The 14,686-nt window shown below is 46.2% G+C and overlaps 1 protein-coding gene across 1 annotated transcript; it reads left to right on the top strand.

Annotated features, from left to right (window-relative positions):
• Positions 1 to 2,022: 2,022 nt before the first annotated feature.
• LOC142818155 (interleukin-8-like) lies at positions 2,023 to 6,800 on the top strand. The gene is made up of 4 exons (XM_014574756.2): positions 2,023 to 2,146; positions 3,081 to 3,216; positions 5,104 to 5,187; positions 5,969 to 6,800. Exons 1-4 carry the CDS (start codon positions 2,083 to 2,085, stop codon positions 5,973 to 5,975), a joined length of 291 nt encoding a protein of 96 aa, XP_014430242.2. The 5' UTR covers positions 2,023 to 2,082; the 3' UTR covers positions 5,976 to 6,800.
• Positions 6,801 to 14,686: the final 7,886 nt, after the last annotated feature.

Below are 14,686 nucleotides of genomic sequence, written 5' to 3'. Positions count from 1 at the left end.
CTGGACAGGTGTTGGTCTCCGCCTTCCTCCCTTTGCCTCTCTCCCTGGGAGGCAACCTGTTGGACAGGTTGTGAGACCCTTGCCTAGTGACTCATCTGCTGTCCTGTTGGGCAGTGCTACAAATAGCTGCCAGTGGAGGTCACCCACTGCCCAACCCCAGCAACCAGAAAGGCACCATCATACCACCCTGGGTTATAGAGCAGATAGCATGCTCCCACTATGTCACAGCCACACAGGCCTCCACAGAAACCTTGTGAGAAAGATCAAAGTTTGTATCTGAGAGCTACATGGGGATATGCAGAGAGGATTCCCGCTCTATCTCCAGACATGATAACAAGCTGTTTCGGGCTGCCGGCACTGTGCAGACACACAGTATGCCACACATCACACCGAACTGCCTTAATCTGCTTGTAGTAAGAAAAAAAATATGAACTCACCAGAAGTGTCTTCCCAGGGATCAGTGCTCACCTGGGATATGTCCTGGGGGGAGAAGGGGGAGAATTGGCTCCAAAGCTATGAAAAGTTCTTGGCTCTCACCAGTTGCCAATTGGCCATTCTCCTCATCTTCCTCCTCCTCCTCCTCCCACTCTGCCACCGTGCTATCCCTCACGCTGCTGCATGTAGTGCCTTGGGAAGACTCCACTGTCTCACTTGAGAAACTGGTCAGGTCATCCCCTAGAATCGCATGCAGCTGGTCATAGAAATGGCATGTGTGGGATGATGCACCAGACTGTCCATTTGCCTCCTTTGTCTTGTGGTAGGACTGCCCCAGCTCCTTTATTTTAACTCCTCATTGCTGGATGTCCATGGAGTAGTCTTTGGTCACCATGCAGTTTGCAATTTTCATGTAAATATTGGCATTTCTTTTGCTGTTTTGGAGTTCAGAGAGAATGGATTCCTATCCCCACAACTCAATGAGGTCCAAGATCTTCTGCATGCTCCATACTGGTGTTCTTTTGTGCCCAAGGGAACTGGAGTTCATGGGACTTGAAGTCATGTGCTGATTACGTATGCTGCCTGCTCTAAAATGTGCTAGCAACCCTAGCTACAGTACATGGGAAATGAAATCGACACTTTCCTGGGACTTTATCTGTTCTCCTGGAGAGCAGTAAAGGTGCACGTTCTGGGCAGAGTGGTCAGAATGGGGCACTGTAGGATGCCTCCCAGAGGCCAAGAACCTTAACTTTCACACAGCTGCATCTACACTACCATAAATTCAACTAGGCAAGGCCAAAAAATTTCAGAGCTTTTTGTGAAAACACCAAAATGGACTTCAGTGGCCCTTGAGGTCAACAGAACAGGCTTGGTAGCATGGACACGTTGTTTAGAAAATTGACCTTCTGTGGCTATATTTGATATGAACTCCTAGTGTAGACAGGCCTTAGAAATCCTAACCCCATTGAAGTTGCTGTGAGTGTTGACATCAGTTTCAGTGGGGCCAAGATTTCAGGTGTTTAAAAACAAAGTAAGTAGAGAAGTAGAAGCTGACGCCACTTTAGAAAGAGAAATTTTATTTTATATGTATACTTTCGGAGTGTATGATAGGACACTGGATTGAAAGTACAATTTTATCATTTCTACTAAAAAAAAAAAAAAAAAATCACAGCCAAAGAAATGCTGAGGGAAAGTCAGGAGTTCAATGTATCCTTAACTAGCCACATGATAATAAAAGAGAATATAAAGGGACTGTAGGTTACAAAACAATAATAAGTTATACAAACCTACCTCTTCTCCTGAGGTAACTACACAATGATTTTGTACATCTTATTTTTTATTCATTTTTTATTCATTAATAAGGAGCTTGCTTTGAATGATAGCCTGCTTTGAATAATAGCCAACTCCTTGTTCATCTAGGAAGGGGATTTACCCACAGCCATGTGACTCATTTTGCGATAGCTTTTTGCATGCTTTGGGAATTTTCTCTGACACAATCTAAAGGGGTGGTGTTGCTGCTAATTATATCCCAGGAGGACAATATATAACGCTGGTTTACACAGCTCCAACATCAGAAACTGGAGACAAGTGAGCTCTCCACTCCTCGCAAACAGAGGCAGAAGAAAAAAGGAAACCTCTCCTCTTATCATGAACGGCAAGGTTGTTGTTGCTGTCTTGGCTCTTTTCCTGCTCTATGCAGCGGTGGCAGAAGGTAAGCCAAACACTCCTAAGGCTCACTTGACTTGTCGTATGCACCTGTCGTGCACACTCAAAAGGAAAGATATTTAGACTTTTTTAAAAAAAATTGATGTCCCGGTAAACTTTTTTTCAGTCTAACTTTCTTTTCAACAAGTTCTGCTTCTTAGAAAGCTGAAAATCAGTATCTGTTCTGTAGAGCTGCTGACACCTTTTGGACAACATTGAGACATAGTCTAGTTACAGGAGCATAATTTTCTATAGTATTCTCCTTACTATGTGCTTTCCCCTTCATTCTGAAGGCATTTAATTGAAGACAGGGTCCTCTTAATAAAATGCTGACCTATGCCTCTTGTTTCTATCCTGGATAGAGTCATAATCCTCTTTGTGTCACCATAGTGACACATGGAGGATGCAATCCCAGTGAAGAATAGAAGAGAACAGAACGTGATCAGAAAGTCGCCTCCAAACCGATGAAAAGGAACGGGCCAGATTGCTGTGTCCTTGGGTCCATGATTTTAAAATCTAGGCTTACCCTTGCAAATAAATCAGACTTTGGCCAAGAGCAGGTTTTAAAAAAAGCCCTAGTTACATAGAATTCTTAAGAAAACTCCCCAAACATTACTTTATAGAATGAACCTCTCTCCATTCCTTTGGAGGAGGAGAGGTTTTAGGTAGAGTCCTGCAGGAATACAAAATTAGTATCCGCAGAAATGATCCATGGATATCCACAGCCACATACATAGATAGCTGCAGTAGCTTAAAGGTGTGGATTCAGGTAGCTTAGAAGTGAGGACAAAGGCAATGTTTTAGCCAAGACCTTAGGGGAAAACCCAGAAAGCAAGCAGCTGTAATCAATGCCCCAAGAAGCAAGACCATGTACTCTGCTTCACAGGTCTAGACACTGAGATACTCGGCTGAGCCTGACACAACTCTTGTTCTTTTTCCAGGGATGAGCCTTTCCCAGATGGGCAGTGAGCTCCGCTGCCAGTGCATCAGCACGCACTCCAAGTTCATCCCCCCGAGAAGGATTCAGGATGTGAAGCTGACCCAGAGCGGCCCTCACTGCCAGAACGTCGAAATCATGTAAGCACTTTTGTCCAATTCTAACTGCTGCCAAATAGGAGGAGACTGCTGCTTTGCATTGTGCTTCTCCAGGAGCTTTCAAAGCCCCACACACACAGTGTTGTTTTTTTTTTAATTCTTTCTTGAGACATTATTTTAGGTTTTGCACTTTACTTTTCGGAGTGTCTAGCATGTCTGGGGTAGAAATGCAAATCCCAATGAGAAACAAAGGGCATTAGCTTTACAATATTAGAACCTGACAGGTTCCTGAAGTCCCTCTGCACGTAAAACTCCCACCAGAAATATTGATTGATTCTAGTGTCAAACAGAAGAATGAGGCCATTGAGCAAGTCTGGGCAAGCTCTGATGAAATAGTGAGCAGTACTACTGCAAAGGACAGGTATCCTGGACTTGATGCTTCTCCCATTTCCTCTGTGGGAAACTCCCATGGACTGCAACGGAACAGGACCAAGCGCCACATGCTGCGGTCCTTGCTCAGACAATATTCCCCACCATGCACTTAGGAAGTTTCCCTGCAGGAACAATGCAGATATCAGCCTCTTACATGAGAAGCCACATCTGTGCAGATGTAAGGGGACTGTTACCCCTTACTAAAACTCTGTGGGAGTTTTTTGGTTTACCAGCTTCAGAAGGGGAAGGGTTCATGAGACTGACAGACCCCAGAGACAATGGAAAGCAGTCAACACTCCAGCTCAGCCTGACTGACAGGTTGTAAGTGGGGATTGTTCTGGCTCTGTCTCTGAACAAACAAGCTGTGTGCAGAAGAGGTCCTGCAAAGACAGAGAGCTGAAAGAGGAGTACAAGAAGAAGTCCTGCAGCGACAGAACCAGACACAGACAGGCCAAGCAGGGCAGACCCTGTGTTGAGCAGCAGACTGGCAGTGCTCAGAAAGCCAAAAGGAACAGAGAAGCAACACAAGGAGCTGGAACTGGCCAAGCAGCACAGCCTGCAGCTGGATGTGGTGAGCTACTGGGACCTGCAAAGTGTGGGGAAAGGCTCTGGACTGGGAGAGGGGTCTGGCCACTTAGAGACTGAGGCTGTGTGGTCACTGCCAGTGCAAGTGTGTCCAGCCTGCAGCCCCTTGCAGCACATCCAGGGCTTCTAAGGAAGAGACTGTGAACTGTCCTTACACTCTGCAGACTGCTGTGTTGATGTCCCTGTGCTACAGAGCAGGGCTGTGTGTTCTCATTTAACCATTCTCATTGTTTCTTATTCTATTCTCTTTAATCAGTTGATGTTTAATAAATTGTATTTGCTTTGAACCTTATGAAGTGATCACTGGGCCAAGAAGGCCTGCAGTGTAAAGAGAGCACCTCGGAGTGGGGACACCCTAACTCCTGCCCCTAGTGACTACAAGGTCAGGGATTAAGCCCCAGGAAACCTGGGCCCAGCCTTGTTGGGGTTTCAAGGGCTCTGCTACTCAGGAGAGTGGAGGGGGAGCCCTCAGGATCAGGGAGCCATGGGGTAAAGGAAGTGGGAGCGGCGACTCAGATCCTTTCGCTGGTTCATTTCACCGGGGTGTATAGAAGCCAGGAAAGTTCCCCACAATAGCGGGACCATTCCCCCGCTTACACAGAGAAACACACACATACGCAGAGCGAGATACCAGGCAATATTCAAGACATAAATGCATTAGAATAGATATAAGGAGAGAGCTTTGCACTTTTATTCTCCTTCAAACCTGGACCACTTTCAGCCAAAAAATGACGTGGGACTAGACCCTCTGCTGTGTAAATTGGTGTAACTCTCTAGTAAGTTCAGGGGAACCCATGTCAATCCGTACCAACAATGCATATGTCTTAAAAGGTTGAAAGATCCCCTGAGGCAAGTAGAAGGAGTCCACTAAGTAGGTAGATGCTTGACCATCTTTGTTTCCCTTCTTTGCAGTGCTACTCTGAAGGACGGCAGAGAAGTGTGTTTGGAACCCACCGCTCCATGGGTGAAGCTGATCATTAAGGCAATTTTGGAGAAGTGAGTTGTTTGTCCTCAGTTAGTTTAAAGGAATAACTAGGTACTTCTTAGCACAAACTGCTTGAGGGTTACTTCTCAGAGCATAGCAAGTTGTCACAAAACCTCTCTCTCAATCCCGTCAAAAAACAGCAATATCTTACCTTAAGGGAGGGCTGGTGGTTAGATTATAGACCTGAGGTTCTTCCTGTTCTCTGCTCTGTCTCAAGCTTCCTTGGTGAGCCTGAGTAAGTCATATGTGGGTGGCAGGGGACGGATCATGTGAGGATTACCTATTGAGATCCCTCCCTCTGGGGCATCTGGTATTGGCCATTGTCAGTAGACAGGATACTGGGGTAGATAGACCTTTGGTCTCACCTAGTATGGCGTTTCTTATGTAGCCATTAGCAATGCAGGGCAGTTGCTAGTCTTTCTCGAGACAATGGGACTCACAGGTGCTCAGTGCTTCTGAATATCAGCCCCCACTCTCCAGACTGATTTCCCTGAAGCTGCTAAGCAAAAGTAACTATGCCACAGTGAATGACGTTTCACCATTGTGGTGGAGAGCAAGAGTTCACATGTTCTTAGCAGCAAAATAGGGTGCTCACCCCAGCATCAGTACTTGTGAAAATGTGGGTCTCACCTTCTGCCCCACTGAGGAACCTGCAGTACAAAGAAGCTGATAATTCACGGGTCTTGAGCTAAGGTATTCATATGCCTTCTGTTCAGCCCATGTGGTTCTAACTAATGATAATTGTCCTGTCACTAGGTTTCTAAACTATTCCTTTTCTTCCTTTCTTTACAGAGCTTAACCCAATGGTGAAACAATGCTCTAAGAAAAGCCAAAGAAGAAAAAACACTGCTGTTCCCTGTTTTCTCATCTCTGTGAAACATCTCTGTGAAAATGCTGGCTGGTCTGCAAGCAGCCTGTCTCCTTCTGCCGCACCATCTATTAATTTATTTATTGAGGAGCATCGTTAAGAGACTTTTAAAAACATGTCCTAAAGAATATGGTACTTTGTAAAGCTGAGAACACTGGATAGGGAAAAGTGATTTGCTGATGAAATGAAGACTCGTTGGAAATGACTTAGGCAGGACACAGTTTCAGGCGTGCAATGCACTTGCAGCGCAGCTTCATTTATTCTCAGCCAGGCTCCTTTGGTATTACAGCAGTACAGTGGCGACACTTACCCTTCCCCTGCACAGGCATGTTGTAACAGCCGCACTGAGTCTTGGCTAACCTGAGGCTAGCTACTGATTGAGGTTTTGTGGTTTCAGAAATGAAGCTGCCAAAGTGCTGTTCTCGGGTGGGCATTATTTATTGTGCTGTAGCACATTGACTATTTTATAAATTCCTCTATTTAAAAAGTTAATATTTGAGTCAAAAAACTCAAACTTTATTTATTTAAGTTATTTTGATTCATCTTGATTTTTATTCTAATATGCTAATTCCTTATGAAAATGAAATATGTGAAGTTCCTGCTGTTGTGTGAGGGTTTTATGTTAATTTATTTAATTTTGTTCAATGAATGAAAAAATGTCAAGGCTCATATTTGAATTTTAATGTTCCTTTTTGGAATTCCATCATTTTTACATTAAAGTGTGTGCTTAAAACCCGATGTATTTTCTCTTTCCTGGTTGTTGGCACTTGGCTTGATCTTTGTCATCAAATGATCAGGGTTCAAAAAAGAGCTAGATGAATTAATGGACGATAGCTATCCTGCCTAATAGCCATTGATGGACCTAAGGATGGTTTCCCTACGCTAAGTTTGCCAGAGGCTGGGAATAGGTGACAGGGGATGATCACTTGATGATTCCCTGTTCTGTTCCCTGCCCTGGGGACACTTGGTCTTGGTCACTGTTGGAAGACAGGCCACTGGGCTAGTCTGACCCAATATGTCCATACCAGAAGTATTTCTACCAGAAGTCTGGAATCTGGTAGAGCCACACTGAAGATCTGCAGCAGGTGGAAGTAACCCAGTTAGGAGTAAGTTGGCATTTCTCAAACTGATGGCCAAATGTAAGCTCAATAAGCAGACAGCAGCAGAATGCTGGGAGACTTGGTTGGCTCAGTATCATGCACACTCCAAGTTTCTTCTCTGGGTGGTCCATGGGGTTTGGTCTCCACAGTTCTGAAAGGGGTGAAATAATGTTGGGGTTGTGGGAATGGCTGCTCTTTACTGCAGCAGCTCCCAACATTTCCAGACTACTGTACCCCTTTCAGGAGTCTGGCTTTTCTTGCGTGCTGCCAGTTTCACCTCCCTTAAAACTTACTTACTTAAAAAAAAGGACAGGTCTCAGAGTGTTACCTGTGTTAATCTGTACCCTAAAAAAACAATGAATGGTCCTGCAGCCCCTGAGGGTATGTCTACACTACCATCCTAGTTCGAAATAGGGTGGTAATGTAGGCAACCGGAGTTGCAAATGAAGCCCGGGATTTGAATTTCCTGGGCTTCATTTGCATAAAGCCGGGAGCCGCCATTTTAATATGTCCGCTAGTGGAGACTCCGTGCCGCGCAGCTACTCGCGGCACAGACTAGGTAGTTCAGACTAGGCTTCCTAGTCCGAGGAGTAACAGTAGTTCGAATTAGAAAGCCTAATTCGAACTACCTACTCCGTGCCGCATGTAGCCGCGGGCACAGAGTCCGCACTAACGGGGATTTAAAAATGGCAGCGCCTGGCAAGATGCAAATGTAGCCCAGGATATTTAAATCCCGGGCTTCATTTGCAACTTCGAATGACTACATTAACCACCCTAGTTCGAACTAGGGTGGTAGTGTAGACATACCCAAGAGTATTACACTGTTCTTTCCCATCAAAAGAGGTTTTTGTTTTGGGGTTTGGTTTTTTTTATATCGTCTGTGTTTCATACACAAGAGATGTGATAGAAGAGTAAATATAGGAATGAATAAGTTATTTCTTAGAGCTATTTGGAAGAGAAGGGTTTTGCTGCCTGTAGGAAAATCTCAAGCTTTTAGTTAAATAAAAATCAAAAGTCAAAGGATTGCATCGGAAACCAAAATACTTATTTGGAAACATCTGTGTAGGCAGTAGCTGTTGGCGGTTGTAGTTTGGGTGCCTCTAGCTGCCATTCTCAGTAGGCCGCCTGATCTGGGGATGTACCCTGGCCAATCATGTACTCTTTTGTTACATCTGGGAGAAATCATATGAACATGCTCAGACTTTGCTGGGCCCTGGGACAAAGCAGAAGAGATGGCGGTGGCTTTGGGTCTATGAAAGGGGTGGGGTCTTAGGCAGTAGAGCAGAGCTTTGGGCTGGCTTCCCCCACCCAGCCCTTCAGCATCACTTAGGGCTCCAGCAGAGATTTAAAAGGGCTGGGGAGTCTGGCAAAATCCTGCTAGGGAGGCTCTGCCCATATCGGAAGATGAAACACCTAAACTGCAGCTCCCAGGGGGCACTACAGTGTCATTCTCTAATTAAAATATTTTGGTTTGTAGCCAAAAAAACATGTTATTCAATTTTTGGTTGATAGATTTTTTTTCACAGGAAGTTGAAATTTTTATGGATTGTTTTTTAAAAAATACCTTATTTTCAATGGAATATAGTTTCTTGCCAACCCTATTCTTTCTGCACCTTGCAATGGAATCACCTTTGCTTCTCTCTTCATCACCATAGAGCACAGCTATCCTTCTGCTTACTGAATGTTTGTTTGCTCAGATAACAGCGACAGGACTCAAAAGTTGACAATTTATAAGTGATAGTGCTTAGTATCTATAGTGGCTGTATCTACGTACCACATTCATTAATCATTAAAAATACATCCTTCATGATTGCTTCCTGGACTGCGTGCGATATATTTACACAAATACTGCACTATATAGCTGTGAGAATTTCAGACAAACTTTGATGTAGGGTTAAATAATTCCATCACAATCAGAAAAATTGACTTCTGCAACACAGTCAGGGCTCTCCATGGTTATAATCCCTTCCCTTGACCGTCCAGCCTTTAAGAAGATGCAAAGAATGGTCAGTTGAGTTCCCTAGTGGTGTTTCTTGGAGATTACAACACATGTGGATTTCCCAGTGCCCATGCGCCCGAGCACAGCAGACTGAAACATTTTCTCTAGCAGTGGCCAGTAGTGGTCTCACATGCACCCAGCATACCCTAACACCGCCTCCTCCCCACAGAACGAAGGTACAGTGACTTTGAACGCTAGTCAGTTCCTGCATAAGACTCTCAGCTGCCTGAATAGATCTTGGGTTGTGGGAGCCACATGTGTGGAGCATTTCAAAGAGCCACAGTTACTATCAGGTAAATAACAGTTTTCTGTTTCTATTTACAGCACATGTGAAATCCATTGAGGGCAATTAATCACCTTTAAGCACCTAGGAACTAGGAGTTATCTAAGGCCACGTCTCCACTTATCAGAGGATCAGTGCTCTGGCGATCAATCTTCTGGAGTTTGATTTAGGAGGTCTAGTGAAGACCTTCTAAATCGAATGCTGAGGGCATTCCTGTCAGCTCTGATACTCCTTGTAGTTGTAAGGAGTAAGGGAAATCAACGGGAGCATTTCTCCCATTGACCTCCTACTCAGCTTAAGGCACATTGACTCCAGCTATGTTATTTACGTAGCCAACCTTCCAGCTGTAATGTGAACCTGTCCTAAGAGACTGTGAAACAGCAATTCCAAACAAAGAGTCCAGTCAAAAGTGTAGGTCTGGAAGGACTTCCAGAGGGCATCTAGTCCAGTCTCCTGAACTCATGGAAGGACTAAGTATTATTTAGATCTCCAAGCGGTGACTAATAATAATATCTGGCAAACTTATGAACTGAAGACCAGGCAGCTGCGCTACATATTTCTAGTACTGGAAATCCAATGTAAACATACAATCCACAGAGCTTGATTTCTGGTAGAGTTCAGATTTTTGACAGTGTATTGTTCTTATTAATACCGGAAGTAGTTCCAGTACAACCCGCCTACCCATTTTGAAAGTCTTAGTGATGAAAAATTTACCATGAACAATGAAAAAAGGCCTTGATGTTTTAGGAAAAAATTAGTTCTACCTAATTCAAACCAATGGCCTTCTGACTTAGAAGATAAGTAATTTAGAGGCAGAAAGTGAAGAATGAGAGTTTTAGGGAAAAACCTGGAAAAATGAATGAACTGATCACTATCAGATTTTTATATCACTTTTAGAATTAAATTACAGATGTGGTCTTCTAGTTAACTCTATTCACCTGAAAAAGGTATGGGAATAAAGCACTACATTACAGTCCTAGAATGGAGTGGATCTATCTCACGGGAATAAAAATGTGGTGAAGCCCGCTCATAAAGGTGGTTCACGGGCAGATGAGAGAAAAGCCTGGCCCCTTCTACTGAAGGAAGAAATGCTGATATTGTTGCCAAATGGTCTTTGATTGAAGTTGCAGATAGTCCTAAATGCTTTAAAGATAAGAGGTCATTTGTACTAAGATCATCTTTAGACATAGTCCATCAGGAATTTTTTTCCGTTTGACAGTGCTTCTAGTCCTCGTAGATAATATTCTGCAAAGGATAAGAATGGTCTGAAATCTCTGTCTACAGAGTATTTCCAGCTATCTTCCTAGTCTTGATACAGAGCAGCTGGGTTTGGGTGGAGAACCAGGCCAGTATTCTGTGATACCATCAACCTAAAGTAGGAAGTGTGACAAATTGGTGATCTGAACCAAAACTAGTGAGGCCCAGCAGTACTCACTTGTGTAATTCCAGAATTTTCTTGGCTTATTTTCTGTCACACTCTTTGAATCCATGGAAGTAAAGGGATGACATGTGTGCTTGCCATCACAAGTAGGTGTGATCAGATCATGACTGTCTGCTGGAGATCCAGATCACTTTCCTGCTTCAGAACAAAATATCAGATTTTTCCTGTTTTGAACCATCACAAATAAGTCAGTCTGGAGAAGTCCACATTCTTGGAAAACGTAGTATTGCATTTTTCAATTCCCATTGGTGGAATGAACACAATTTCCTGCTCAGGAAGTCTGCTAAACTGGTGTTCTCTCATGCAAGGAGAAGAGCTGAGACAGTCATATGATTCTGAATGCATCACTCCCGAAAGTTCCCCGGCTTCATGGCAAAGAAGGCCTGATTTTCCTGTTTGTTTATGTAATGTGTGTGTGTGTGTTTGCCACAATTGTCCCTGAACTTGAATTGAAGAAAAAACTTTTTAAGCAAATTTCTGACCAGCCCCTTTAACTAAACATGCTAACCAAAACAGTGACAAGTACAGGATGCATAAAGTCTCAGAAGGGTAGCCATAGTAGACTGTATCTGTAAAAACAACAAAGAGTCCTGTGGCACCTTAGGGACTTAAATTTATAGGGCATAAGGTTTCGTGGGTAAAACTCACTTCATCAGATGAAGTGAAGTGGAAATTACAGAGTCAGGAGCATATACAAGAACAACAAAAGAAAGAAGTTACTTCTGTTAATGAATCTAATCAAGTCAGGGTAGGAGTACCTCATTCACACCATTTGGTGTGGAGATATGAAGACCAAGAGTGGGGAAATTCTCTTTCTAGTATGTAAACCAATTAAGATTCTTATTCAATTCTAAAATGATTGTACTGAATTTGCAAATGAACTCCAGTGCACCTGTTTCTATCTGTAATCGGGTTTTGAAATTCTTTTGGAGAAGGATGGTTACTTTCAAATCCATTACTGAATGTCCGGGGAGGTTAAAGTGTTTCCCCTATAGGTTTGTGTATGTTACCTTTCCTAATGTTTGATTCGTGTCCATTTATCCTTTGGCAGAGGGACTGTCTGGCTGGCCACTAGACATGGCAGAGGGGCATTGCTGGCCCTTGATGGCACAGATCACATTAGTGAAGGTGCAGGTATAAAGAAATTACTACCAGCTATCCGACTAAGTATTAAACACCCACATAACTGGAGGATTGGGGGAACAACACTGTGATATTGGGTGCACTGCCTAAGGAGGATACTGAGTGACAGATGGGAGGGGCTGTGAACTGAAAGCTGCCTGGGATTATTGATAGTCTCCTGCTGCCAAAGCTGGAGAATACAGAAAAACACCACAGATAAAAGCCTGGTCCCGCTCAAAGCAACACTCAGGCAGTATTGGCAAGATCTGGCACCACTGCATCTTCCTGCCGTGGAACCTGACTCGTAGGCCAAGATTTCCCTCAGTTCTTTCATCTTCTTAAACAAGGCGGAGGCTGGAAGGAGGAGGAAGCCTGAGGCCTTTGCTCTTCAGGCCTGGAAAATAGGAGTGGAGCTGGGTGGGTCTTCATTTCCTGTAGTCTTCTCAGTAGCCCCACCCCCACCTCAGAGAAGAAAGGCAGCTTTCAGAGATACTGCTCCATTCCCCTGGGCAAGTTGGCTGTCATGGGAAAGTGGGAGCGTGGAGCTGAGTGGGCGCCAGCAGTTGGGGTGGGTACTGACAGGTCCCTCCGTGGGAAAGGCTGACACAGCTGTGCTTCTTGACATCAGCTACAGAGAGTGGAGGCTCTGCGGGTGCCAATCCCCTTTCCTAGGATGGAGGAAGTGGGTGACAGGCTGGGATAAGGGAGTTTGGAAGAGCTCTTGCTGCCAGGTGGCAGAGGGTGGTGTCGGCCCAGGGCACAGCTGTGTGAGGTGCTGGGGATAGTACTCCTGGGATCAGGAGTGGCTGACTCCCATGCCAGCCCGCACACCACAGCTCCCCAAAGCCCCATCGCTTAGAGACCCGCTCTCTGCCTATTGCAGCTCGGGCAGATTCCATGGGAGACAAAAGAAAGCTGTCAAGTGTGGTGGGGGATGCCCCATGGGAGGGACAGCGGGAGGTGGGGGAGGGGGAAGCAAGGCAAAGCTTTAGCTCTGGGGAAAGACCGTTTTTAGAATAAAAACACACTTTCTGTTCTTGGAGAAATATCGAACTCTGCTAATGCTCCGTATTATTCCCCCTGGAGAACAGAGTTAGTCAGGTGAGTGCTGCCATGCTGATTAGCTCATGCATGCAGCAATGGTCTAGTCTGTAAGCTGCATTAGCACTGGTGGGGACTGTCTGCTTGCCTGTCTTGGGGACCAAATAGGGATTCGTTTGCCTCAGCTACTAAGTAAATTCTTAGCAGTGTCCAACCAACCCAACCACTACTACAGTGGGACAATCTTGAAGGAAAATTTGAATGTGATAGATGGGGTGGAGGGAGGAGGAGGAGAGGTGCAGCATCTATGCCAGGCCCCTCATCCGGGCAATGGGGGCAGCACCATGCTCCCAGAAGAGGCAGAGCTGAGGGCAGAATGGGTGGGGCTGGGGGCAGACAGCTCTCAGTGCCACCTGGACCATAGCACACACACCACCCACCACCCTCAACACTGCCTGGAATGCGCCATGTGGCACCCCCGCTTTCCCAGGCAGCCCTAAGAGTCAGCTGGACCATGCCACATGGCTCTCTGGCAGCAATTTAAAGTGCTCAAAGCCCCAGGCCCTCGGGCAGTTGTGCCTTTTGCCCCCACCATCAGCAGGCCTGATAGAAATCCCTGTGATGCTGAAGTTGACCCAAATGAACATGAATTTGGTTATTTCCCCTCATCATGGGAAAGAATGAGCTGGCCCATCAGCCGCTGTGATCGGGCCTGTGGCCACTGAGTTCAGGGAAGCTAGGCTGAGACTCGCCAGCTGAAGAGCAGGCCTGTAGCCTGCACTTTGGCAATCTGGAGAGCCATTTGAGTGGCAGGAAACTCAGGACCCTCTGGAAGGGCTGGGCAGAGCAGGGCAGGTGGTAAGGGGTGGGGAACCTGAGGTTTAGGGGGCCAGATTCAGCTCCCAGATGGCCTGGATCCTGCCCCACAGGCTCAGGGAAACCCCTCCCCACACTAGCATTGGGAACCCCGCAAAAGCATTGCCCAGATCCTCAGCCCCTAGCCCACTCCTGCCAGACCCCACAACCTGCTCCTGCACCCCCTCCAGTTCAGCCCCCTCCCCTCATTTTTGGGCCCAACCCAGAGCCTAGGGGGTCACAAAATCTACTAGTTTGCGGTGTGGGACCCCAACTGATTTTCTGTGGGGCAGCAGACTCCGACCCCCCAATAGATTCCCTACCCCTGAGAGTAAAAGCACGGGCCCTCTGGGAATCTGGCCAAGGAGGAGCTAGGTGTGCGGGGTTCCTGGCTGTCCAAGCAGAAATCCGCCCAGCTCCTGGCGACGAGAGGGACCAGGAGGGCACCCCCTCCCTCCAAGCCCTGCCACCCTGCGGGCGCTGGCTCAGCAGAGTCCCTGGCTGCGCGCTGCGGTCCCCTTTCCAAGCCGATCCCTGCCCCCCAGCATCGGGGGCGCTTCCTGGAAGGGCACAAGCCCCGGGCAGGCCAGCGAGGATCCCTGTGATGCTCGTGGGCTCCCACCGCAGAGTAGCGCAGCTGCAAGAAATTGGGCGAGTCATTCCCCTGGGCCCCTCGTGTGTACTTGGCACCGCTTGTTACAGTCGGTCCCTTCCAGGCAGGGCCACATCCCCAAAGGCACCGGGCACTGCGGCGAGGAGCCAGCCCTGCCCGGCCCGCCCCAGTGCCCCACCTGGGAGCGG

Source organism: Pelodiscus sinensis, chromosome 5, assembly GCF_049634645.1.
Source record: "Pelodiscus sinensis isolate JC-2024 chromosome 5, ASM4963464v1, whole genome shotgun sequence".
NCBI lineage: Eukaryota > Metazoa > Chordata > Testudines > Trionychidae > Pelodiscus > Pelodiscus sinensis.
Note: the sequence above shows the minus strand (reverse complement) of the source record. Positions and strands in the feature narration are given on the sequence as shown.